General features: G+C 36.9%; 8 protein-coding genes across 9 annotated transcripts; 5 read left to right on the forward strand and 3 right to left on the reverse strand.

Annotated features, from left to right (window-relative positions):
- LOC104767599 (probable Xaa-Pro aminopeptidase 3) lies at positions 72 to 2,523 on the forward strand. The gene is made up of 8 exons (XM_019236047.1): positions 72 to 228; positions 449 to 523; positions 616 to 879; positions 972 to 1,064; positions 1,179 to 1,385; positions 1,852 to 1,955; positions 2,080 to 2,146; positions 2,227 to 2,523. The coding sequence occupies exons 1-8, from the start codon at positions 181 to 183 to the stop codon at positions 2,506 to 2,508; spliced, it is 1,140 nt and encodes a 379-aa protein (XP_019091592.1). The 5' UTR covers positions 72 to 180; the 3' UTR covers positions 2,509 to 2,523.
- On the forward strand, positions 2,823 to 5,399 carry LOC104739519 (probable Xaa-Pro aminopeptidase 3). The gene is made up of 7 exons (XM_019236058.1): positions 2,823 to 2,929; positions 3,010 to 3,117; positions 3,635 to 3,727; positions 3,979 to 4,063; positions 4,314 to 4,384; positions 4,722 to 4,777; positions 4,982 to 5,399. Exons 2-7 carry the CDS (start codon positions 3,034 to 3,036, stop codon positions 5,151 to 5,153), a joined length of 561 nt encoding a protein of 186 aa, XP_019091603.1. The 5' UTR covers positions 2,823 to 2,929; positions 3,010 to 3,033; the 3' UTR covers positions 5,154 to 5,399.
- Positions 6,125 to 6,946, forward strand: LOC104739524. Its single transcript, XM_010459911.2, has one exon. The coding sequence runs from the start codon at positions 6,199 to 6,201 to the stop codon at positions 6,727 to 6,729; it is 531 nt and encodes a 176-aa protein (XP_010458213.1). The 5' UTR covers positions 6,125 to 6,198; the 3' UTR covers positions 6,730 to 6,946.
- Positions 7,278 to 9,611, reverse strand: LOC104739525 (DUF724 domain-containing protein 6-like). The gene is made up of 4 exons (XM_019236052.1): positions 8,916 to 9,611; positions 8,292 to 8,768; positions 7,712 to 8,164; positions 7,278 to 7,559 (listed from the first exon to the last, which is right to left on the reverse strand). The coding sequence occupies exons 2-4, from the start codon at positions 8,715 to 8,717 to the stop codon at positions 7,551 to 7,553; spliced, it is 888 nt and encodes a 295-aa protein (XP_019091597.1). The 5' UTR covers positions 8,718 to 8,768; positions 8,916 to 9,611; the 3' UTR covers positions 7,278 to 7,550.
- Positions 8,889 to 9,512, reverse strand: LOC109124961 (DUF724 domain-containing protein 3-like). Its single transcript, XM_019235427.1, has one exon. It carries the CDS (start codon positions 9,510 to 9,512, stop codon positions 8,889 to 8,891), a length of 624 nt encoding a protein of 207 aa, XP_019090972.1.
- LOC104739526 (Golgi apparatus membrane protein-like protein ECHIDNA) lies at positions 12,653 to 14,995 on the reverse strand. Its single transcript, XM_010459913.2, has 6 exons — positions 14,791 to 14,995; positions 14,330 to 14,392; positions 14,037 to 14,240; positions 13,861 to 13,920; positions 13,148 to 13,274; positions 12,653 to 12,993 (listed from the first exon to the last, which is right to left on the reverse strand). Exons 1-6 carry the CDS (start codon positions 14,803 to 14,805, stop codon positions 12,905 to 12,907), a joined length of 558 nt encoding a protein of 185 aa, XP_010458215.1. The 5' UTR covers positions 14,806 to 14,995; the 3' UTR covers positions 12,653 to 12,904.
- On the forward strand, positions 15,208 to 18,044 carry LOC104739527 (chloroplast stem-loop binding protein of 41 kDa b, chloroplastic). The gene is made up of 10 exons (XM_010459914.2): positions 15,208 to 15,500; positions 15,894 to 16,028; positions 16,119 to 16,205; positions 16,290 to 16,380; positions 16,469 to 16,523; positions 16,618 to 16,678; positions 16,839 to 17,060; positions 17,221 to 17,337; positions 17,497 to 17,586; positions 17,684 to 18,044. The coding sequence occupies exons 1-10, from the start codon at positions 15,399 to 15,401 to the stop codon at positions 17,861 to 17,863; spliced, it is 1,140 nt and encodes a 379-aa protein (XP_010458216.1). The 5' UTR covers positions 15,208 to 15,398; the 3' UTR covers positions 17,864 to 18,044.
- On the forward strand, positions 20,177 to 22,389 carry LOC104739528 (galactinol synthase 3-like). 2 transcript variants are annotated; one of them, XM_010459915.2, is made up of 5 exons: positions 20,181 to 20,643; positions 20,741 to 20,948; positions 21,463 to 21,581; positions 21,694 to 21,845; positions 21,935 to 22,389. In XM_010459915.2, the coding sequence occupies exons 1-5, from the start codon at positions 20,335 to 20,337 to the stop codon at positions 22,155 to 22,157; spliced, it is 1,011 nt and encodes a 336-aa protein (XP_010458217.1). In that variant the 5' UTR covers positions 20,181 to 20,334; the 3' UTR covers positions 22,158 to 22,389. The 2 variants fall into 2 exon arrangements, with proteins under 2 accessions (XP_010458218.1, XP_010458217.1); XM_010459916.2 differs by lacking the exons at positions 21,463 to 21,581; positions 21,694 to 21,845 and adding an exon at positions 21,180 to 21,331 and having other exon boundaries at positions 20,177 to 20,643; positions 20,741 to 21,067.

The raw sequence follows: 22,549 nt of genomic DNA on the forward strand, positions 1-22,549 counted from the left end.
CCCTAATGGGGGATTTCAGCGATTCGGAAACAGCGGTAACGTTTTAAAACCCTGAAACGCGACGTTTAGAAAACGCAGCTTCAAACAGCTAAACCCTGAAAAGCCTACCAGAACATTAGAGCATCACACGAAGTCCGATTCGATCCTCTCAAGAGTCTTCGAGTCTGAGAGAGGAAAGAGATGCAGGTACTTGCGCGGAATCTAGTTCGGAGAGTATCAAGAACTCAGGTAAATTGCTCAATTCATGTTTTCTTGCTAGTTTGCCTCCTCCTTGTTTTGTATAGATTTGAGGATTAAAGATCGGATTTTTCGGGTTCAGAGATCTTCTGGATCCTAAAGTTTCATCTTCTGAATGAGAATTGACTATCTTATTAAATTTGCAGAAATTTTGAGACTTAGGTTGCAGAGAGTACTTGAGTTGACTACTGATGCTAATTACTTGTTTCAGGTCATTAGTCGCTATGCATATTCAACTCAAAGGGTCAGAGACATTGGTCAGCCAACTCCAGCATCTCATCCTCATGTAACTCCTATGTGATATCTACTTTTGACTATGTTTTCTTGGATTTGAAAATGCTATTTTATATGCTCTGATGGTTCGCTCTTCCCCATCAGTTAATGGCGGAAGGAGAGATCACACCAGGAATAAGAATTGATGAATACATTGGTAGAAGGAAGAAACTTGTGGAGCTTCTCCCTGAGAATAGCTTAGCCATCATTTCTTCAGCCCCCGAGAAAATGATGACAGACGTTGTTCCATATACGTTCAGACAAGAGGCTGACTATTTGTATCTAACTGGCTGCCAGCAGCCAGGTGGTGTGGCTGTTTTAAGTAATGATCGCGGTTTATGCATGTTTATGCCAGAGTCAACTCCTAAGGTACGTATGATGATCTATTAGTATATGAATTTCTGTGTACAGAGTGATTTGATTTCTGTTTGACAGTTTATAAGAATTGATCTGTGATGTAGGATATTGCTTGGCAAGGAGAAGTTGCTGGAGTTGATGCAGCGTCTGAGTTCTTCAAGGCAGACCAAGCATATCCGATAAGCAAATTACCTGAGGTAGCTTATATTCTTCCTCAAATGGCCGGCCTCTCTTAAAAAATTTCTTATGTTGTTGACTTTATTACTTCTATAACGCGAGATTTGTTATATGTTCACATTCTTTATGTACAGATTCTTTCAGACATGCTAAGACATTCTTCAAAAGTGTTTCATAATGTTCAAACTGCCTCGCAAAGATACACAAACTTGGATGAGTTTCAAAAGTCCGCATCTCTTGGCAAAATGAAAACTCTTTCAAGTTTAACACATGAGCTGAGGTTAATTAAATCACCTGCGGAACTCAAATTGATGAGAGAGTCTGCATCTATTGCTTGCCAGGTATTCCTGTTTACAACAAAGGCATATTTAATACTCATGAAACTTTTCTGTTTTTTTTAGCTTCTAAATACAACTGAGATACTAGAGAGTAACTGAAAATTAAAGATGGTGGGGGAAATTACAAGAGATAATAGGACAAATTGGTTAAAATTGACAACTTTTGCTGACGATTGTGTGTATAGTCAATTTAATCTTGGGAATTGATTTGAAAAAATGAGGAACATACGCATAGAAAGCTCTCCAGCCATGATCCGAAGGAACAAATTTGTGATTCATGAAGGCAATGCTCAATGATATGTGAAAGTTTTCTATTCCAATTGTTACGTTTGTTTTGTTTCCAAAGTGCTACGAAAAAGGAACATAGAGCCAATAGAACGTCATGAACCATTTTCTAAATATTGGTTGAAGATAAATAGCTATAACAGACATTGAGCGTATGGAGTAATCTGGATCTTTTCATCCTCAGGGTCTTCTGAAAACAATGCTACATTCAAAGGGGTTTCCTGATGAAGGCATCTTATCAGCCCAAGTTGAATATGAGTGCCGGGTAAGAGGTGCTCAGCGAATGGCGTAAGTCTTGACATTTATATCTAGTCCATGAATAAATATGTGATTCAGGATTTTATTCTTACAAAAAGTATTTCCTATTATTCTAATTCTAGTGACAAGAAAAATGTTACCTTTTATTTCTCAGATTTAATCCTGTAGTCGGTGGCGGTTCAAATGCTAGTGTTATTCACTATTCACGAAATGATCAGCGAGTAAGTTTGACACAACCCTATTTGATTGCTAGTAAAACGATGTTTTTGAAGCCAGTATCTTCTTTTATTTTTATCTGCAGATAAGAGATGGTGATCTTGTCTTGATGGACATGGGTTGCGAGTTACATGGTTATGTTAGTGATCTTACTCGGACATGGCCTCCTTGCGGAAAATTCAGTTCTCTTCAGGTTGGTGTCGCTGCTATCTCCAATTTTTACCTTCTTTTGTCTGGATATTCAAACTTCTTTACTTTTGTGCTTGCCGTTGGTGTTTGGATGGTGCAACTGAGAGATAGGACTTTACTTACTATGTCATACTCTACTACCAGATTTCTTGCTCTTTCTGAGATGTACGTTTCGTAGACTAGCTGTTTTAATTTAGGAAACCTTTGGAAGCATGAATTTTGTTAGTCATTGATACCTACCGAAACCCGATCGTCTGAAAGCAGTTTTTCTGTATCCATAATTTCTTTTGGATTGTTTTAGCATCTGAGTAACACGCAAATATAGGTTTTTTGTTGGTTGCATGTTAGGATTGTTTACATACCATTTGTCAAAATTTGGACATGTGCATAGGTTACATAGGATTTTGTGGATCTTTGCTCGATTTCACAATTATGTTTAGATAAAAAGATGGATAGTANGTTATTCTTACAAAAAGTATTTCCTAGTATTCTAATTCTAGTGACAAGAAAAATGTTACGTTTTATTTCTCAGATTTAATCCTGTAGTCGGTGGCGGTTCAAATGCTAGTGTTATTCACTATTCACGAAATGATCAGCGAGTAAGTTTGACACAACCCTATTTGATTGCTAGTAAAACGATGTTTTTGAAGCCAGTATCTTCTTTTATTTTTATCTGCAGATAAGAGATGGTGATCTTGTCTTGATGGACATGGGTTGCGAGTTACATGGTTATGTTAGTGATCTTACTCGGACATGGCCTCCTTGCGGAAAATTCAGTTCTCTTCAGGTTGATGTCTCTGCTATCTCCAATTTTTACCTTCTTTTGTCTGGATATTCAAACTTCTTTACTTTTGTGCTTGCCGTTGGTGTTTGGATGGTGCAACTGAGAGATAGGACTTTACTTACTATGTCATACTCTACTACCAGATTTCTTGCTCTTTCTGAGATGTACGTTTCGTAGACTAGCTGTTTTAATTTAGGAAACCTTTGGAAGCATGAATTTTGTTAGTCATTGATACCTACCGAAACCCGATCGTCTGAAAGCAGTTTTTCTGTATCCATAATTTCTTTTGGATTGTTTTAGCATCTGAGTAACACGCAAATATAGGTTTTTTGTTGGTTGCATGTTAGGATTGTTTACATACCATTTGTCAAAATTTGGACATGTGCATAGGTTACATAGGATTTTGTGGATCTTTGCTCGATTTCACAATTATGTTTAGATAAAAAGATGGATAGTAATTATGAAGCTGCTTTCTTAAAACTTTCCCTATCAAAAATATTAATATCTGTATTGTTTCCAGGAAGGGCTATATGATCTTATACTTCAGACAAACAAAGAATGCATAAAACAATGCAAGCCTGGTACAACCATCCGCAAACTAAACACATATTCGGTAAATATGAACTTATCTTAAGCCCTCTCTTTGTGCTGAAGATGTATTACACACACAAAATGCGTTCACTATTAGGAGGTTTGGTATGATGTGAAAATATTATTTTACTTCGGTAGAAGGCTGGTTTACAAATACTACAGAAACTCAAATGGACCAAAGATGTTATAAATACCATCAGCACTCGGTAGCCTTAAACTTAAAAGGTTTATTTGCCAACAGAATGATGTTTGGACTTGGATGATGTTTTGCAGACCGAGTTGTTGTGCGATGGACTGATTAAGATGGGCATCCTGAAAAGTCGTAGACTGTATCACCAGCTGAATCCGACCTCCATAGGTATACATTATTGAACTCGATCACATTAACTTATTTGCAATTTTGGTTGATGAAACGAATACAATCAACTAAGTCTGATTGACGTCTAGATGGTAACATCCTTGTTATTTTCCTGCATTATGCTGTATAAAAGTTATTTCTGCCCCAAAAATAAATAAAAGGTTATCATGTAATCAAAATCACAAAATATATATACTGTATCGTTGGGAAAAAACTTATCTAACAGAGTTCTTTTGTGATGGATAATAAGGTCACTACCTTGGGATGGATGTGCATGATTCTTCTGCTGTGGGATATGACCGTCCTTTGCAACCTGGTTTTGTAAGTACTACTACTCCATTGAGTCTTAGTTTTTGTAAGGAACCCACCAAAGTCAGGCTTATAATATCTTCACCGTTCTACTTACCCTCCTATCTCAGACACTCTGATTGTTGATGCTAGTCCATTAAATCCGATATGTGCCCTTTGATTCCTGATTGTCGAAGTGTATTAACTAATTGTGTGATGGCGTTGGGTCCTTAAGTTTGAAAAAATGTTTATGATGGTGCATTTGATAGAATCTACTAGGTTATATTACATCAAATGACTGGTTTTGGTGTCTGCTAGACAATGATCTTTCAGAGTCTCGATGTCAAACTTATAAACGCTGTTTGGACAGGTGATTACGATTGAGCCAGGAGTCTACATTCCATCTTCATTCGACTGCCCTGAAAGGTAGAAATACTCTCTTTAAACTCAAGGCACTAACTTCATGTAAAAAATCGTGGTTTGTAGGAATATTTGCATCCAATAAAGTGTCGAATTGTGTATATCTGTGTAATTCAATAGCAAATCAACCGTGGGAACATGACATGATCTATCCAACAAGAAAATAAATAGTGAAATGACATTTCTATTGATACTGCTTATTATTTGCAGATTCCAAGGAATTGGGATAAGGATCGAGGATGACGTTCTGATCACCGAGACAGGCTACGAGGTGCTCACAGGGTCAATGCCTAAGGAGATCAAACACATAGAGACACTGTTAAATAATCACTGCCATGGAGACGCTGCGCAAAGCTTCGCCAATTTCTCTTCTCAAGGTTAAAGTATGCAAACGATGCGTGACACAACGATTGTTTTGAACCAAACATCATTGATAAGAATTCTAACAAGATTTCAAACGTGAATTCATGTTCCTTGCGTTTGGCTTACAGAATGTTTGAAAGTGTATTAAAGAAATCATGAACTAAGTAGCATTCTGAAACTGTGGAATTGTAAGTGGCAAAACCAAAAGACATTGAGTTACGAGAAAGTAAGGTCACAATCACTAAGTTAGACGTTGGAACCCGTATAGTTATGTCTTTATTGGTTATGGTTGGTTTCTTAAGATAGAAGAAAAATTAATTCATAATAGTATATGTGATTCTTAATACGTAACACGAAAGAGTTGGTTTATTCGAGTAAATTCATATCAAAAATAATTGAGGAGGTCGGTTACTGGTTAGCAGGTGAGGAGAATGTCAGATGATGATAGGCACTGCATTTATAAGGAAGGGCCATGCAACCACATCATAATAATAATCATCATTAATATTGTGTTGATGATAGCCATATGATCATGTAAGACATATGGTTTAATCCCAAACCTGGAAAAAGAGTAGACACGACATCTCGATATTATATATTCTAAGTCACCCATAAATCTGCCCAACCATGCCCATTAATGCTTTTTACATGCACCTCATCCAAATTAACATGAAATTGCAAACTCAAAAAGTTAAAAGATTTTGCATTCTTTCATATTTCTTGCAGAGTAAAAAGACAATCGATCACGTCGTTATCCATAGTGATGTTTTTCACCCTTTTTTTTTTTTATAGAGTTGGTCTTAATTTAGTACCAAAAGTAATAAAAATTTGCTAAAATTGTATAATGTCATAGGTATGTTTTGAATCCGAGTGTATTTCACATAGTACCGTTCATTTTCTAAACCTGGTGGCAATTTCCGTAATTAGATCAGGAAACCAAGGGCACACACCCTACAGGTCACATATATATCACAAGGCTTTAGTGCCTTACCTCTCCACAACACACAACTTCAGCTTTTAGACAAAGCTAAAACTAAAAACACCACAAGAACAAAGAAACAGAGATGGGTTTGGTTACAGAGGAGGTGAGAGCTAAGGCAGAGAAGTACAGTGGAGATGAGATATGCAGAGAGAAGACAAAGACTTTCCTCAAGGAGATATCTATGCCCAATGGTTTACTACCATTGAAGGATATAGAAGAGGTTGGGTACGACAGAGAGTCGGGTGTTGTGTGGCTAAAGCAGAAACAGAGCATCACTCACAAGTTCGCAGAGATCGATAAGCTTGTCTCCTACGGAACTGAGGTCACTGCCGTGGTTGAGACCGGGAAGATCAAGAAGCTCACTGGAGTCAAGGCCAAGGAGCTTCTTATTTGGGTCACTATCAACGAGATCTATACTGAGGACCCGCCTACCAAAGGGAAGATCACGTTCAAGACACCAACCACACTGTCCAGGACTTTCCCAGTCTCAGCTTTTACTGTCCCAGAAGAGGAACCAGCCAAAGAGGAACCTGCCAAGGAGAAGAGCAGCGAAGCCACAGAGGTCAAGGAGGCTGATGCAATCAAGGAGGCTGTTGCAATCAAAGAGGCCTAATCAAGCCTCTGCTTCAGAAGTTAAAAGAAACCAGAATCTTAAGTGTACTTCAAGAATTTGAACACATTATGGAGAGTTAGTGTTTTTCACTGCTCTTACTCTCATGTATTACCATTACCAACTACTTGTTTTACCTGTAATAAGATGTCAATATCATCCTGTTCCACAAAAATTATCCGTAATTATCTATATACTTTAAAGCTGGTTTTGTATGTCACTACAAGAACATGGAAAAACCTCTTAACAAGCAAAAGTGAGATCTTACACTCCTTATATTTTTTTTCGATTGTAGGAGTGTCTTACATACACAGAGCTTTACATTGTCATGATTACATTTGAATGGACACTTAACCTGTGTGTGGACGTTTGTATATCCTTGACTAGGTAGACACGTCATATGCATCGACTCTAAAACCACAATGCGTAAAGATTTTGAGTATTGAATCCCGATCAAATGATGCGAAACATCATAGGTAATATATAATGACCCACCCCTTTGAAAATATATCAGCTAATTTGACATTCGGAGAATCAACAAGGCAAGGAAATAACCTTACAGCAACAACTTGCCTATCAAATAATCAATGGAAATCAGGAGCATTATGAGTAGCAGTATCTCTCATATGGGAAATCAATAAAAATATCAACTGGACTGGTTTTTGCCTTTTAGTCAAGTATCATAACTGCAATTATCTACAATAGCAATGGACGACGGGGTTAAGACTAAGGATCCAAATACCTCCAAAAAACAAAACTTGAGATCCCAAAATCCTAAAATCCTGATGTGTTATCCATCCCAATTACACCTTTATCCAGCCCGATTACACCTTCTGAAAATAAAAATCAATGGCAGCGAACTACATTAGTAAAAGCTTGATATTGCAGGTCAACAACCAAGATCGATACTAAAATGTTTTAGATATTGGAGCAAATAACGAAGTTATATGTGATATAATATGAGTTGATCGTTTTAAAAGCATACCTTAAAATTTGTTATCCACTTGCCATCTATCCATTCCTGATGTAGCCTCAGTTGAGAATGATGAAATTTTAGCATCTCTTGAGTCTTCTCGAAGTAAACCAGGTACGATGACTTTGCAAGAACCTTCTTAACCACCCCGACCCACCAACCATCATTATACAAAGCATTAACTTTGTCATTCTTCTCGAATGGACAAACCATGACCTGCTCTTGTGGTGGAGGCCTTATCTGTGAAACATTAACCTCTTCTCTCAAAGGTTCCTTCCCATCTTCAGCTTTCAGGTTATCATATTCAACAAGGCATTTGTTTCCTCTGTATTCAACAAGTTTTGCAGGAAACCAAGAATCTTCAAATCCTTCTTCCTCACTGCTAACCTCTACTGGAGTTCCAATGCTGAACTCTTGCTTCTCGATTGCTTTCTTAGGTCTCACGTTCCGACCACATGAAACGGTCTGCAGATACAAGTAAAAACTTAAAACATATATTTGTGAACTTGGGCAAAGATTATGTGCAACATAAAGAAGAATGGGATAAGAATGATATCTGTGAACTTGTCTCGATAAGGAAATCTTACAGAACCTTTTCCCTCTTTATCTGCCCTCCTTTTAGAGGTAGCTGCCAGGTACCGTTAACCCAGTCTTTATGCAGACGAAGACCCTGCCTTCCAAACCGCATTTTTTCTCCTGATTGCCTAAAATGTATACCAACTGTTCCACCCTTCATACCCTCAATGACAAAACCTACCCACCAGCCGTCATTGTAAAATGCATTAATCTTGTCCCCCACAGAAAAATCTTTATCCTCATCTCTTGGTGGTGGCGGCCTTATGTGCAGAAAATCGATTACTTCTTTCAAAGGCTCTATGCCATCTTCTTCTCTCAAATCTCGGTACTCAACAAGGAATTTGTCATCGCCAATGGGTTCAACGACTTTAGCTGCAAACCAGCACCCCTTGAAACCTTCCTCATCGCTGCTAACCTCCACAATCGTGCCACTAGAAAACATTTATTTAGCAGTTGCTCTGGTAGTTTCCAAATCCACTCGGGCCAAAATATCCTGCATTATCGTCACTCTCATCATTAATGTGCAGTCTAATATTCCCGTAAAGTCAAATACAGAACAGCGAGACGAAATTAAGCAAAAACTCTCCAATAGACTACTTCCACAGAACCGTTTTCAAGAATTGAGAATGTATATTGTTACCTCCTCTTCATCTTCTGTATTGTCTACTTTGTCTTCCTCTGATTCATCTTCCTCTGTATCCTCTAATGGAGGCTTCCAAGCTCCATCAACCCATTCCCTGTGAAACCTAAGTTTATCTTTCTCAAACTGAATCTGCTCTTTGGAACTCCTGAAGAAAACACTGAATCTCCCATCACCTAGAACCTCCGTGACATCCCCTTCCCACCAACCGTCATTGTAAAAGGCGTCGACTTCATCCCCAATCGCGATTACCCTCTTCTTCTCTCTCTCAGACATCAGCGGCGCCGGAGGACGGAGCTGGCTCAAGTCGACGACTTCCTTCAGACGCTTCGTACCCTCTTTGTCGAAGAAGAGCGTCGTGNCCACTTGGCATTTGTTGTCCTTATCTGAGGATGGGGTGGTGATCACTTTACCCGGGTACCACGAGCCGCGGAACCCAATCTCGTCGGAGCTGATTTCTACGGCGGCGCCGGGTTTTATGTAATAAGGCAGACGCTTTCGATTCGCTCTCGTGGCGATGGTTTTTTTTTGGGGGGCTTTCGTCCTCTGCTTCGCCGGAGACGAAACCCTAAGAGATTGGCGTGGCCGGAGAGACATGGCAGAAGCTGGAATCGAAAATTTACTGGCGGGAAGCGGAAGGAATGGTAAGTGAGGATCTCAAAGGAATCATTTTTTTAGGGTTTAAAAAAGAAAGACTTTTTTTTTAATTAACTATGTTTGGTGGGTTATGAGTAGAGATATGCCACAAAAGTAAGTTGTTTTTTAATGGGTTTTCATTATGTTTTGGTGTATTTGCTTTTCACCAATTATTGGATTATTAATTTTAAAAGATATTTTTTAGTTACAACTCTTATTAATTATTATATTAATAATTTTTACAAAATTCAAAAGAATATTTCTTAATTAGTTGATAAAGAGTATTAAACTTATCAAAAATTATTAACAAAAGCAGTATGTAAACAATGTTCATTTAAATTGGCTTAGTTAAGCTGATCATTTACAGTTGTCAAAAGAATATTTCTTAATTAGTTGATAAATTGTATCAAACTTATCAAAAGTTATTAACAAAATCAGTATGTAAACAATGTTCATTTAACATTGGCTTATTAAAGCTGATCAATTAAAGTTGTTGGCAAAAATAAAATCATTGACTACGTGTTTTGATTAAGAACTGTTTTTGAAATTAATTATGCAATAGGTTGATAAATCATTGATTTTTTAGGGTTTCAAAAAAGAAAGACTTTTTTTTTAATTAACTATGCTTGGTGGGTTATGGGTAGAGTTAGGCCACAAAAGTACGTGGGCTTTTGAATGGGCTTTCATCATGTGGGCTCTATGGTGTATTTGCTCTTGACCAATTATTGCATTATTAATTTCAAAAGAATATTTCTTAGTTACAACTCTTATTAGTTATTACATCAATGATTTTTACAAAATTCAAAAGAATATTTCTTAATTAGTTGATAAAAGGTATCAAACTTATCAAAAATTATTAACAAAAGCATTATGTAAACAATGTTCCTTCACATTGGCTTAGTTAAGCTGATCATTTAAAGTTGTCAAAAAAATATTTCTTAATTAGTTGATAAATGGTATCAAACTTATCAAAAGTTCTTAACAAAATCAGTATGTAAACAATGTTCATTTAACATTGGCTTATTTAAGCTGATCAATTAAAGTTGTTGGCAAAAAAAAATCATTGACTATGTGTTTTGATTAAGAACTGTTTTTGAAATTAATTATGCAATAGATTGATAAATCATTGATTTTTTAGGGTTTCAAAAAGAAAGACTTTTTTTTTATTTTAACTATGCTTGGTGGGTTATGGGTAGAGATAAGCCACAAAAGTACGTGGGCTTTTGAATGAGCTTTTATTATGTCGGCTCTATGGTGTATTTGTTCTTGACCAATTATTGCATTATTAATTTCAAAAAAATATTTCTTAGTTACAACTCTTATTAGTTATTACATCAATGGTTTTTACAAAATATATGTTTCGCGGCCACGAGCCGCGAAACCCAATCTCGTCGGAGCTGATTTCCACGGCGGCGCCGGGTTTTATGTAATAAGGCAGACGCTTTCGATTGGCTCTCGTATGCATGGTTTTTTGGGGGGCTTTCTTCCTTTGCTTCGCTGGAGACAAAACCCGAAGAGATCGGCGTGGCCGCAGAGACATGGCAAAAGCTAGAATCACAAATATACCTGGCGGGAAGCGGAAGGAATAATGGTAAGTGAGGATCTCAAAGGAATCACCTTTTTTAGGGTTTTGAGGTTTGATTTCTTTTCAAATCAGAAAAGACTAATTTAGTTGATAAATATGGTAGAGATAGGACAAAAAAGTACGTGGGCTTTAGAATGGGCTTTGATCATGTAGGCTCTATCGTGTATTTGCTCTTGACCTATTATTGCATTATTAATTTCAAAAGAATATTTCTTAGTTACAACTCTTATTAGTTATTACTTATTACATTAATGATTTTTAAAAAAATTTAAAAGAATATTTCTTAATTAGTTGATAAATGGTATCAAACTTATCAAAAGTTATTAACAATAGCAGTATGTAAACAATGTTCATTTCACATTGGCTTATTTAAGCTGATCAATTAAAGTTGTTGACAAAAAAAAAATCATTGACTATGTGTTTTGATTAAGAACTGTTTTTGAAATTAATTATGCAATATGTTGATAAATCATTGATTTTGTGTGTTAAAAGGATATTTTTTGTACTTATTTTATCCAAAAAATTTTATTTCCTTAAAAAAAAATCAATGATGTAATAATTTATAAGAGCTGTAATTATAAATATTCATTGAAATTAATTATGCAATAAATAGATAAAATTATTGATTTCATTATTTAAAATATATTTTTAAAAAAATTTACAAACTAATATTATTTGGTTAAGAAGATAATATTAATTTTTCTAAAGCTAATTTTTATATTTATAATATGCCTCGTCAGCGTCTTAATCATTCACCGTATGCGTCCATGTCATACCATATTTGAGCTTGTTGAATGTTACCATATCTGAGCTTGTAGAATATTCTTAGATTGATTTGTCACAAAATTTTGATTCTCTCATTTGAGGGAAACGAACTTGGAAGCTGATACTCATGATAGATAAGACTAGTGGCAAGGCTGTGTTTGCTGAAGGAGGGAAGGATTTTGTAGATGTTCTATAGTTGTTTTCCTTCAGTTCATTGTACTTGTGGGAAGTTGATGTCTCACGCGATTCCAATTTGTCCTTCCAAAGATGGTAGTGATATATTCAAATTGTGATACTGGAAAAACTGATTAATCAAATGTCATATTGGAAATGATCAAGACGTAGCTGAACATAGAAATATACTAAGACCAAAATCGGTAAGCCAAAATTGTGTTTATCAAAATATTTTTTAAAAACTGTATATTTTCCTGCCAAAACGTAAAATTTGTTTTTTTTGTCACGAAAAATGTGTTTTCCAAAATAACAAAGAACTTTTCTTCCACCTTTTTCAAAGTCGTCAAAATTCACCTTTTCCAAATTCGGTCAAATTTCAGTACCATAGTACTAAACGACCAAATAAGTTATTTGAAATAACAAACAATATGGTTTGTATTACGTTTAGGGAGAAGATAAGTAAATCAAATCATCATGAAGCTTATTTAGTGTGGATGGATAAACTCAATTCACCAAAAACAAAAAGATGTGAAGCCTTGCAACATATAAGGAAGATGCATATGTTGACTGTTTTAGGTATTGAAAATTTCTGAATTATCTTTTGGGCTAAATATACGTATGATAAGACCATGCGAGATGAAAAATGTTAATAGGCAAGTCTAACATGTAAAATACATAGAAAAGACCAATATAGGGACCTCTTACACTTAAACCCTTACAAAACATTGGAAAATAATCAGTCAAAAAACCAACGATGTTGTTTTGGCAATCTTTCTTTGTACACTGTCTTAGCTCTCACAACCCTTTAAAGCGTCTTTCTTCTCTTTATTTAGACAAGGGTGAAGGCAGATTGTACAGTTGATTGGAATCGTGATGCAATTGTCTGCGAGGCAAATTGCTGAAACTGTTTCTTTGCATCTGCCAACCAAAATTTGGTGAATGCCTATTAGTTACCTCTATATATGTACATGCATATGTTCTTTTGTAAAAGAACCTAGTGAACTATAGGCTATACCTGCTTTGATTCTTAACAAAATCAGGGAAATTATCGGAAATTGATAAGGGATCTTACCTTTCTTGCACTTTGTGAAGCCAATGATATTAGCCACGTTGAGGGACAAGCAAACGCCAACAACGAGCAGATAGTCAGCTTGAAACCTTATCAGAGAAAATACTCCAAGGATAAACCACGCAGCTGCCTGAAGAGTGGAAAAAAGAGAAGATTTAGCTGTAAATACAACAGAAAAAGGACAACAAAGAAATTCACGTGTTTTAAATGTTTACTAAGCTCCTGTACTATAGACACTGAATGCATAGCTACCATCTCATGGCTAGATCTGACTCTTTATAGGTTGCTTGTAAGGTAATTGGCCGTATAGGTTTATAAGCTACCAAGTTTTTAGCCAATATCATATGTAGCCAAAGTGTGATCATAGGATATACTCCAAATGGCAGACTTAGTTCCAGCAGATTATTATTCCCTACGCAGCATCTTATGCAATGTTACTTCGCATGTGATTTGACTCCAGTGTCAAATGCCACGATCCCACTCATGCAGGGGGAAAACCATTTGTCACAAACTTATTAAATGGTAGCTAGTTGGGGTACTAAAAGACTGCTCTCAGTTCTTATCTACCACTTTGCAGAATCTGCTTCACCATAAGGGACGTGTTTATTCTTGCCTATTCTTATTCTTAATCCTCCACTAAAGTTTCAGAAGGACTGCAAACAGGTTTAAGTAATTAGGATACGTCACAACTGAAGTGTTAGATAGGAAATACTCACTGCAAGGTAAAGTGTCCACCAGAAAAGCCATGAGTCTTTCTTGTTCATCCGAGACAAGGACTTCATCGACAAAAAAAAAAGACGAAAACACAAGTATTCAAGAAACGGAAAGGGAAACACAAGCCCCACATTTCTAGACAGACTGAACCTAAATGAATAAATGAAGAAAGACTAACCTCCTGGTCAAGAGACTCGAATTTCCAGACACTTTCTCCCAAATCATTGATCTCGTTCCACCACCTCAGACCAACCAGTATACGCCCACTCACGTTCTTAACAACCCAGAAGTCAAGTGCAGCAAGAAGAACAGTGACTACAAAGATTATGACAAAGCTGTTGAAGAAGAGAGCAGAGAGAATGTAAAACGCCAACGCAGCACCCTGTTCCAAATAACAGATACAAAACTGGTCACCAACCATTGGTCCAATAATCCAAACATTTTTCTTTGACAAACAGTTGCTCATCATACCTTGAAGAGAACATGGAAAAGACATGTCTTTGGGTTTGCATAATTCTCAATTGGTGCCTGAATCTAAGGAAGAATAATAAAGTTTTGGTAAGCCTCAATTCTGATAAAAAAATCACAATTAGGACGTATGATAGCAAACGCTTTATTAGGAGTTCATGCAAGCAGATTCCATTGTAACAATTCATAACCATGCTAACCAAAAAGGGTAGATTACATTCCTCCTACACATTGCCGAAAAAAGGAAAAAAAAAAATCGGGATTAACAAGTTTATTACATTGTCTTGTTCTCTAACCTAGCTACTCAAATGTATACTTTTCTCACGGATACGAAACACAGATCCAAACCAATAACATTCAGATCGAACAATTCAACGAAACTAATCAAGAATCTGATATGCAATCGAACTTAGAAACCAACAAGAATCTAAAAAGGAAGAGGAAGCAGAGCGCTGAGATTAAACCTGGTTAGGGTCCATCTTTCGTAGAATCCAAAAGGATCAATCCGAAAAAGATAAAAAGAAGTAATCTGCTGATCAGCAGAAATAAAAACACCTCTCCGTTGTTGAAACAACTAATCGATCAAATTTCCCGAGAAAAATTTCTGAAAATTTCAGATCTTCTTCAACAAAACTCTTGCGCGTGTCTGCTACGTGATTTCTTCTCTCTTTTTTTTTTGATATAAGACTAAGACCCAAAAACTCTAATCTGGCCCAATAGTAATTGGAAAATTTAGAGCCCAATAATAATAAAATGTTAATTACGATTTGACCCAAAAACTTCCGCGTTTGATCAAAATCATCCACACTATATCCACAACAAGGGGGAAAAAGAAGGAAAGAAGAAGAGGACGACGATGGCTGTAAATATGTGACCATGAAATGGCGAGAGAGAGGCTGAGATAATTTGTCTTATCCCTTAACAAAAGATAAAGACTTTTAATGATCGGAAGGAACAAGATGATGGGGCCACACGAACCATACACAGATAGAGAGATACTCACAACACACCTTCAGTTTCAAATAAAGAGCTTTTCTTCAGTTGCTCAGAGAGTTTTTAAGTTAAACCAACCATGGCGAAGATGATGATGTTGCAACAGCATCAGCCTTCTTTCTCTCTTCTTACTTCTTCTCTCTCTGACTTCAATGGCGCTAAGCTCCATTTACAAGTCCAGGTCCATCTTTGTTTCCTTTTTGTTTCTGACAGATTATTTCATATGGGTTATGCTTTTGTGTGTCTGATTAAACCAAAATCCGTTTGACACATTTAAAATTTATCCCTTTTTAATTCGTTCTAAGCTCGTTTTGTTCGACTTCTTGAGCAATGGACCATTGTGTCTTTGATTAATGAATGTGTGGTTCTGGTTTCAGCTCTGATTTTGTTGTTTAAGTAAAGTTTATGAGCTTCTTTGTCATTATTGTGAAAGTTTTGAGTGTGGATCTGATTTGAGTTTTTTGAACATTTCCTCAGGATTTTCCTTTGTATTTGTATTTGTGAAGGGCCAGCTTCAGATTCTATAAGTAGTCTTAGATGTTTTACAGAGTTGGCTTTGTTGTTGAAATTGCAGTACAAGAGGAAGGTTCATCAGCCAAAAGGAGGACTCTATGTTTCAGCATCGAGTGAAAAGAAGATTCTGATTATGGGTGGCACTCGATTCATCGGTGTGTTCTTGTCCAGGCTCCTTGTCAAAGAGGGACATCAGGTTCTCATTTCTCTTCCATGGCCGATCACACTGCCTTTTCACCTAAACTTTAGTTTCCCTCTCTCATTACCCTAATGGTTATTTTTGCAGGTTACATTGTTCACAAGGGGTAAGTCTCCTATTGCCAAACAATTGCCCGGTGAATCTGACCAAGACTTTGCTGATTTTTCTTCCAAGGTATTAACATGATTCTTTGTGAAAGCTTGAAGGTTTTTTTAGGATTTTAATAAAAATGAATGATTTTTTCTCGGTCTTTTCTAGATTCTTCACTTGAAAGGAGACAGAAAGGACTATGACTTTGTGAAGTCAAGTCTTTCAGCAGAAGGCTTCGATGTTGTTTATGATATCAACGGTAACATCTGGTCTCTTTGGTCTTACTGTAGATTCAAGAATATACTGTCTCTTGTCTTGATGCATGATATGTTTCTCTTATTTCTCAGGGAGGGAGGCCGAAGAAGTTGAGCCCATCATAGATGCACTGCCTAAACTAGAGCAGTGAGTTTTACACAAATCTACCCAACATGTTCATTTGGTTGATAGCTCCCAAGAAACAGCCTTTCAGTATTGTAATTTTCCGTTAATGTTATAGGTACATCTACTGTTCTTCAGCTGGTGTTTATCTGAAATCTGATATCTTGCCACACTGTGAGGTATGGAAAATATATCTGAATTCTTATTCCTGAGCTTGTACATCTCGATATTCTCCATAAAAATATTATGATTATGTGACTTGTTCATATGATGTCACTCAGAAGTTTATTACCCTAGCCCAGTTGTAGTAACATTTTATCTGGGACATAACCTATGCAGGAGGATGCAGTTGACCCTAAGAGCAGGCACAAGGGGAAGCTGGAGACTGAGAGCTTACTGCAAACAAAAGGTGTAAACTGGACTTCTATCCGTCCTGTGTACATCTACGGTCCATTGAACTACAACCCCGTGGAAGAATGGTTCTTTCACCGTCTAAAAGCTGGTCGCCCCATACCAGTTCCAAACTCTGGGATACAGATCTCACAACTCGGTCACGTTAAGGTCACACATTACTTTCTCTTATGCTCTTGAGCTCGCTTACATGGTTCAGAGCACTCGTTATGTTATAGGGGACCCTTAACTCAAACTCAGCACTATCATATTCCTCTGATCACTCTTGAAGAGTATTGATCTATAACATCAGATGATTATGTAAATTCAGGACTTGGCAACAGCCTTTCTAAACGTGCTTGGTAACGAGAAAGCCAGCAGAGAGATATTCAACATCTCAGGGGATAAATACGTCACTTTTGATGGGTTAGCAAGAGCTTGCGCAAAGGTACATTCTTTGTCTGTTGTTTTCCTTATTGTCTCCTCAATCCAAAAAGTTTAGAGTACATCCCGGTGTGGTCTGTTTGAGATAGATATCTCTGAGCTTTTTGGATCATTGCTTGAGTAAACTTATTCAGGTTTTCAACTCTCTCTCTCTCTCTCTTAGGCTGGTGGGTTTCCAGAGCCAGAGATTGTTCACTACAACCCGAAAGAGTTCGACTTTGGGAAGAAGAAAGCATTCCCTTTCCGTGACCAGGTAAAAACTCCCAACGTTCAAATGATTCAGGGAGCAACATCAAAGAGTCCATTTTAAAAATTTGGGGTTTTGATTTATGTGTAATCGGTCTTTGCAGCATTTCTTTGCATCGGTGGAGAAAGCAAAGCGTGTCCTGGGATGGAAACCAGAGTTCGACTTGGTAGAAGGTCTCACTGACTCATACAACCTTGATTTCGGACGCGGAACTTTCCGGAAAGAAGCGGATTTCACCACTGATGATATGATTCTTAGCAAGAAACTTGTTCTTCAATCCTAAGAATCGCTCATAGTTGGCTTGTTTTGATTGTGATCACCCGCATCTCTTTAAGATTCTCACATTTACTGTCATCTCACGTATATTTTGGTTCGGACTTTGGGACGATGAAGAACCTTAAGTAACTAAAAAGAGACAACGGTCTGGCTCTGGCTTTTAGTAACTTGAGAAATTTGGTTTTCAATTCGGTCTCTCTTTCTAAATCTGAACCGAACCAAGATTTCAGCCATACCGACTACCAAGCAAATTAAATTAATCATAGCTAGTAGCCGACCGACCGAACCGAACCACAAAATCGAATCCCCGCGATAGCCTACCAAGAACCGGATACACAAAAACTTAACTGTGCTCGCATATTTAAACTAAGAAGCCCATCTTACATATCCTCGCATTTGAATAATCCAACTTGACGAGGACGTAATCGCAGCTTGCATCTTAATTTATAGCGACAAAGTTCATGCCATGTCGAGTCATTTCACCGATGTGGGATATAAGGACCAGATTTTAATGACGAACAAAGACTAGAAGTCTAAAATATCTCTTGGTCCCGTTTCTTCAGCCTTGTTTGTTTTGTGTTTTTGACTTTTGATTTCGTAAGTTTATGATTTATAAAAAAGGATGCTACGCAAACAAAAATAACTGGAGCCTTAATATGTCCTTTCCAATTTAAAATAAGATGCTGCATCACATCAACGGGTGAATTATTATTGTTTTTGTTTCGTTATCATGTACAATTTCCAAAAACCATGTGGACCCTGATCTTCAAATGGAAACATCTTCAATGTGTAATTTTAGACAATTCGAAAAATATTGACAGAAATACGTTACCGCAAAAAAAAAAAAAAGGTGTCGTCCAACCGCAACAAAACAGTCACTATGTGATAACAATGACCGGAAAACTCCCCATTCAACGTTAATTTATTTTTGGTCCCAGAGTTACAATTTGTGGGGGGTTCGTTCATCGTGTTTTTGGTAAGGAGAGGTTTGGCCACCGCAGGTCGTAATCTTGTGGAGTAATATATATATACACTACAAAAACGAATTAGTCTTCTTTCTTTTGGCAGCACCAGAGTATTAGTCAAATTCCTAACTCTATATAAAAGTAATTGAATATCATAATAATTTTTTCTTCTTCTCTATTCTTTTTATATGTCGGTACGTTTTTATCTTTTCCAGTTATATGTCGGTACGACAAAATGTTACAGTGCTACTCTTTAGATTAAAAATTCTAAAAACGCCTCCACCACACTAAGGCAGCTACTGGTCAGCCGGTGATGATCCATGGAATTTGGCTTAAGGAAAAATATCAATTTTTTTTGGAATTTAGCTTGAGGAAAAATATCAAATATCAAATTGCACAAGAACACTATCCAAATATCAGAAAAACTGCCTGAACGATAATATATTGTAGACACGAACTTGATCCGATCTCTCAAAAATATTTTTTGTCATCTCATGAGCAATTGGTAGTTCTCTCTTTCTTTCTTTTTGGGGTAAGTTCAGTCCACAACTAGTCAACAAACAATTTTTTGTAACTATTGCCACACCTTATACTCCTCATAATTCCGTATGTTTATATAAACTTAAAATCATGATCCGTTGTCATAAAGTTGTAAACAATTTTTTTTAGCACTATCTATATTCTATACAGCAGTTTAACTCAAAAATTTATTGACAGCCAAAGTTTTAGCGTGCAAGCTTACATTACTTGATGCAATCTCAACTCGAAGAAAACTAACTATGCAACTTGACTAAAAAGAAAAATTGTAATGTTATAAACTAAATAATACGATATTTGTATGCCTTTTTTTGGTTTTTGGCCTGTTGACAACAACAAAAAGGAAAAACTTTTAGTCTTTTTTTATATACTAAAATCTTGACGCTATGAAAAAGAAAAAAATATCAACGTGATATGAATAACCAACTACATAAATAGTAGGTCGGTCATGAGTCGGACAAAAAAAGATTACTGAACAACGAGTAGCAATAGCAATAGCATGGTGTCAGTTAACTACAACCAATCAATGTTTCCCTCAGCTTCTTATTAGTGGGCTCCCTTTTCCACGTGGCATTATCTCAGCCTTGTATGAAATCATACCGAGACGGTCGAACCAATCACAATATTTCGTGACACACGTGGTAGTATTTTAGACCCCACCTCACTAATTAGTTGCCAAAGTGCGTGACACGTGTCTTAATACCACCACGTCATTATTTCCCGCTACTTCTAATTAAGTAGCAATGTATATAGCATGCATTAATAGCACGAGTCTAGAAAGCCTCCCTTTGGGTGGATGGCTAATTAGCATTTTATTAATTATCCATAATGACGGCCTTCACATCCTATAAAAGCCACCCTTGGTTTCTCTCATCAACTATCAAATCACTATAATCAACAACTCAAGGCATCACTAAGAATTAATAATTTCTCTTTCTCTTCGATAGTCTTTCTAGCTATAATTCTCCGACAAGAGATGGCACCTGAGATGAACAACAACAAGTTGAGCTACGGAGGAAAGAATAGGGCGTACGTGACTTTTCTTGCTGGGAACGGAGGCTACGTGAAAGGAGTCGTTGGTCTGGCTAAAGGGCTGAGGAAAGCTAATAGCAAGTACCCATTAGTGGTTGCTGTGTTACCCGACGTGCCGGCTGATCACCGTAGACAGCTAGTGGATCAAGGCTGCATCGTCAAGGACATTCAGCCGGTTAACCCACCAGATAACCAAACCCAGTTCGCTATGGCTTACTACGTCCTCAATTACTCCAAGCTCCGCATTTGGGAGGTATATACATGCTATGTTTCTATATCAAAATTATCATATATAAAAAAATGAAAATATGAGTTGAGATTGTAACTTAATAATAACTATGTGGATGCAGTTTGTCGAGTACAGCAGGCTGATATACTTAGACGGAGACATACAAGTGTTTGAGAACATAGATCACTTGTTCGATCTTCCTGACGGCAGTTTCTACGCTGTTAAAGACTGTTTCTGCGAGAAGACATGGAGCCACACTCCTCAATACAAGATCGGCTACTGCCAACAGTGTCCGGACAAGGTGACGTGGCCAGAGACGGAGCAGCTTGGTCCTAAGCCACCGTTGTACTTCAACGCCGGAATGTTCGTCTACGAACCAAGCCTCCCCACTTACTACAACCTTTTGGAGACTCTCAAAGTTGTCCCTCCCACACCTTTTGCTGAACAGGTAAACAAATTCACACATACACGGGGATGTTTCAATATAAAATATTTATAGGTTTGAACTATACCTTAGTTTAAAACTATATAAGATTAAATTGGTTTGTGTGTTTTTATAGGATTTCTTGAACATGTACTTCAAAGATATATACAAGCCGATTCCACCAGTATATAATCTTGTCTTGGCTATGCTCTGGAGGCATCCGGAGAACATAGAGCTAAATGAAGCCAAGGTTGTTCATTACTGTGCAGCTGGTGCTAAGCCGTGGAGGTATAGGATCTAATTATCTTCTTGATACATTTTTAAAGAATAAAATTAAGAAGATGAAAAAACTGAAGTTGCTTCTCTGTTTATATCAGGTTCACTGGCCAAGAAGAAAATATGGAGAGAGNAGCAGCTTGGTCCTAAGCCACCGTTGTACTTCAACGCCGGAATGTTCGTCTACGAACCAAGCCTCCCCACTTACTACAACCTTTTGGAGACTCTCAAAGTTGTCCCTCCCACACCTTTTGCTGAACAGGTAAACAAATTCACACATACACGGGGATGTTTCATTATAAAATATTTATAGGTTTGAACTATACCTTAGTTTAAAACTATATAAGATTAAATTGGTTTGTGTGTTTTTATAGGATTTCTTGAACATGTACTTCAAAGATATATACAAGCCGATTCCACCAGTATATAATCTTGTCTTGGCTATGCTCTGGAGGCATCCGGAGAACATAGAGCTAAATGAAGCCAAGGTTGTTCATTACTGTGCAGCTGGTGCTAAGCCGTGGAGGTATAGGATCTAATTATCTTCTTGATACATTTTTAAAGAATAAAATTAAGAAGATGAAAAAACTGAAGTTGCTTCTCTGTTTATATCAGGTTCACTGGCCAAGAAGAAAATATGGAGAGAGAAGACATCAAGATGCTTGTAGAGAAATGGTGGGAAATTTACAACGACGAGTCTCTTGATTACAAGAACGTAAATGTGCATTGCGGACAAAAAGAAGATGTCCAAAAGAAAAAGCAAACCATTCCACAGTTCTTTACAGACTTGTGTGAGGCTGCTGTGCTTCACTGCGCCAAAGCTCCATCCGCGGCCTAGACAACTTTAATTGTGAAGGAGGGCTGTGCTAGGTTCTTCTCAACATCTGTTTGCTATTAGTTTGTGAAACTGATGATGTTTAATTAGGATATCATATGAAATTGTGCTTAATTTACTGTTTTTCCTTGAGCTTAGAGGAGTTTTTTTTATCATCAAACCCTCTTGTACCTTTTATGTTCTCTTCCTAAAATATATTCTACGAATAGTATAGTTTTGTTAATTACTCCAACAATTTTTTTTCTTTTTTAAATCTTCTTCGCTTTGGTAATCACTAATTAAGATATCCCATGAATATATATGAGACGAATTACGATAGGATCCATATTTTACCGGATGTTCTAATCTTTTTCGATCCTTTTATTTTTATACGTATCCTACTACTAGTATCTTAG

The sequence above is a fragment of the Camelina sativa genome, chromosome 14, assembly GCF_000633955.1.
Source record: "Camelina sativa cultivar DH55 chromosome 14, Cs, whole genome shotgun sequence".
NCBI classification, from domain to species: Eukaryota; Viridiplantae; Streptophyta; class Magnoliopsida; order Brassicales; family Brassicaceae; genus Camelina; species Camelina sativa.

Coding starts and splice junctions, on each gene's coding strand:
- LOC104767599 (XM_019236047.1), top strand. CDS start 181: ATGCAGGTACTTGCGCGGAATCTAGTTCGGAGAGTATCAAGAACTCAG. Junction 229..448: donor GGAGAGTATCAAGAACTCAG/GTAAATTGCTCA, acceptor TACTTGTTTCAG/GTCATTAGTCGCTATGCATA. Junction 1,065..1,178: donor CGATAAGCAAATTACCTGAG/GTAGCTTATATT, acceptor CTTTATGTACAG/ATTCTTTCAGACATGCTAAG.
- LOC104739519 (XM_019236058.1), top strand. CDS start 3,034: ATGGACATGGGTTGCGAGTTACATGGTTATGTTAGTGATCTTACTCGG. Junction 3,118..3,634: donor GAAAATTCAGTTCTCTTCAG/GTTGATGTCTCT, acceptor TATTGTTTCCAG/GAAGGGCTATATGATCTTAT. Junction 4,064..4,313: donor GCTGAATCCGACCTCCATAG/GTATACATTATT, acceptor ATGGATAATAAG/GTCACTACCTTGGGATGGAT.
- LOC104739524 (XM_010459911.2), top strand. CDS start 6,199: ATGGGTTTGGTTACAGAGGAGGTGAGAGCTAAGGCAGAGAAGTACAGT.
- LOC104739525 (XM_019236052.1), bottom strand. CDS start 8,717: ATGTTTTCTAGTGGCACGATTGTGGAGGTTAGCAGCGATGAGGAAGGT. Junction 8,165..8,291: donor GGCAGATAAAGAGGGAAAAG/GTTCTGTAAGAT, acceptor TTGTATCTGCAG/ACCGTTTCATGTGGTCGGAA.
- LOC104739526 (XM_010459913.2), bottom strand. Junction 13,921..14,036: donor TCGAGTCTCTTGACCAGGAG/GTTAGTCTTTCT, acceptor TTGTCGATGAAG/TCCTTGTCTCGGATGAACAA. Junction 13,275..13,860: donor GGTGGACACTTTACCTTGCA/GTGAGTATTTCC, acceptor TCCACTCTTCAG/GCAGCTGCGTGGTTTATCCT.
- LOC104739527 (XM_010459914.2), top strand. CDS start 15,399: ATGGCGAAGATGATGATGTTGCAACAGCATCAGCCTTCTTTCTCTCTT. Junction 17,338..17,496: donor TAGCAAGAGCTTGCGCAAAG/GTACATTCTTTG, acceptor TCTCTCTCTTAG/GCTGGTGGGTTTCCAGAGCC. Junction 17,587..17,683: donor CATTCCCTTTCCGTGACCAG/GTAAAAACTCCC, acceptor CGGTCTTTGCAG/CATTTCTTTGCATCGGTGGA.
- LOC104739528 (XM_010459916.2), top strand. CDS start 20,335: ATGGCACCTGAGATGAACAACAACAAGTTGAGCTACGGAGGAAAGAAT. Junction 21,068..21,179: donor CCACACCTTTTGCTGAACAG/GTAAACAAATTC, acceptor GTGTTTTTATAG/GATTTCTTGAACATGTACTT. Junction 21,332..21,934: donor GCTGGTGCTAAGCCGTGGAG/GTATAGGATCTA, acceptor TGTTTATATCAG/GTTCACTGGCCAAGAAGAAA.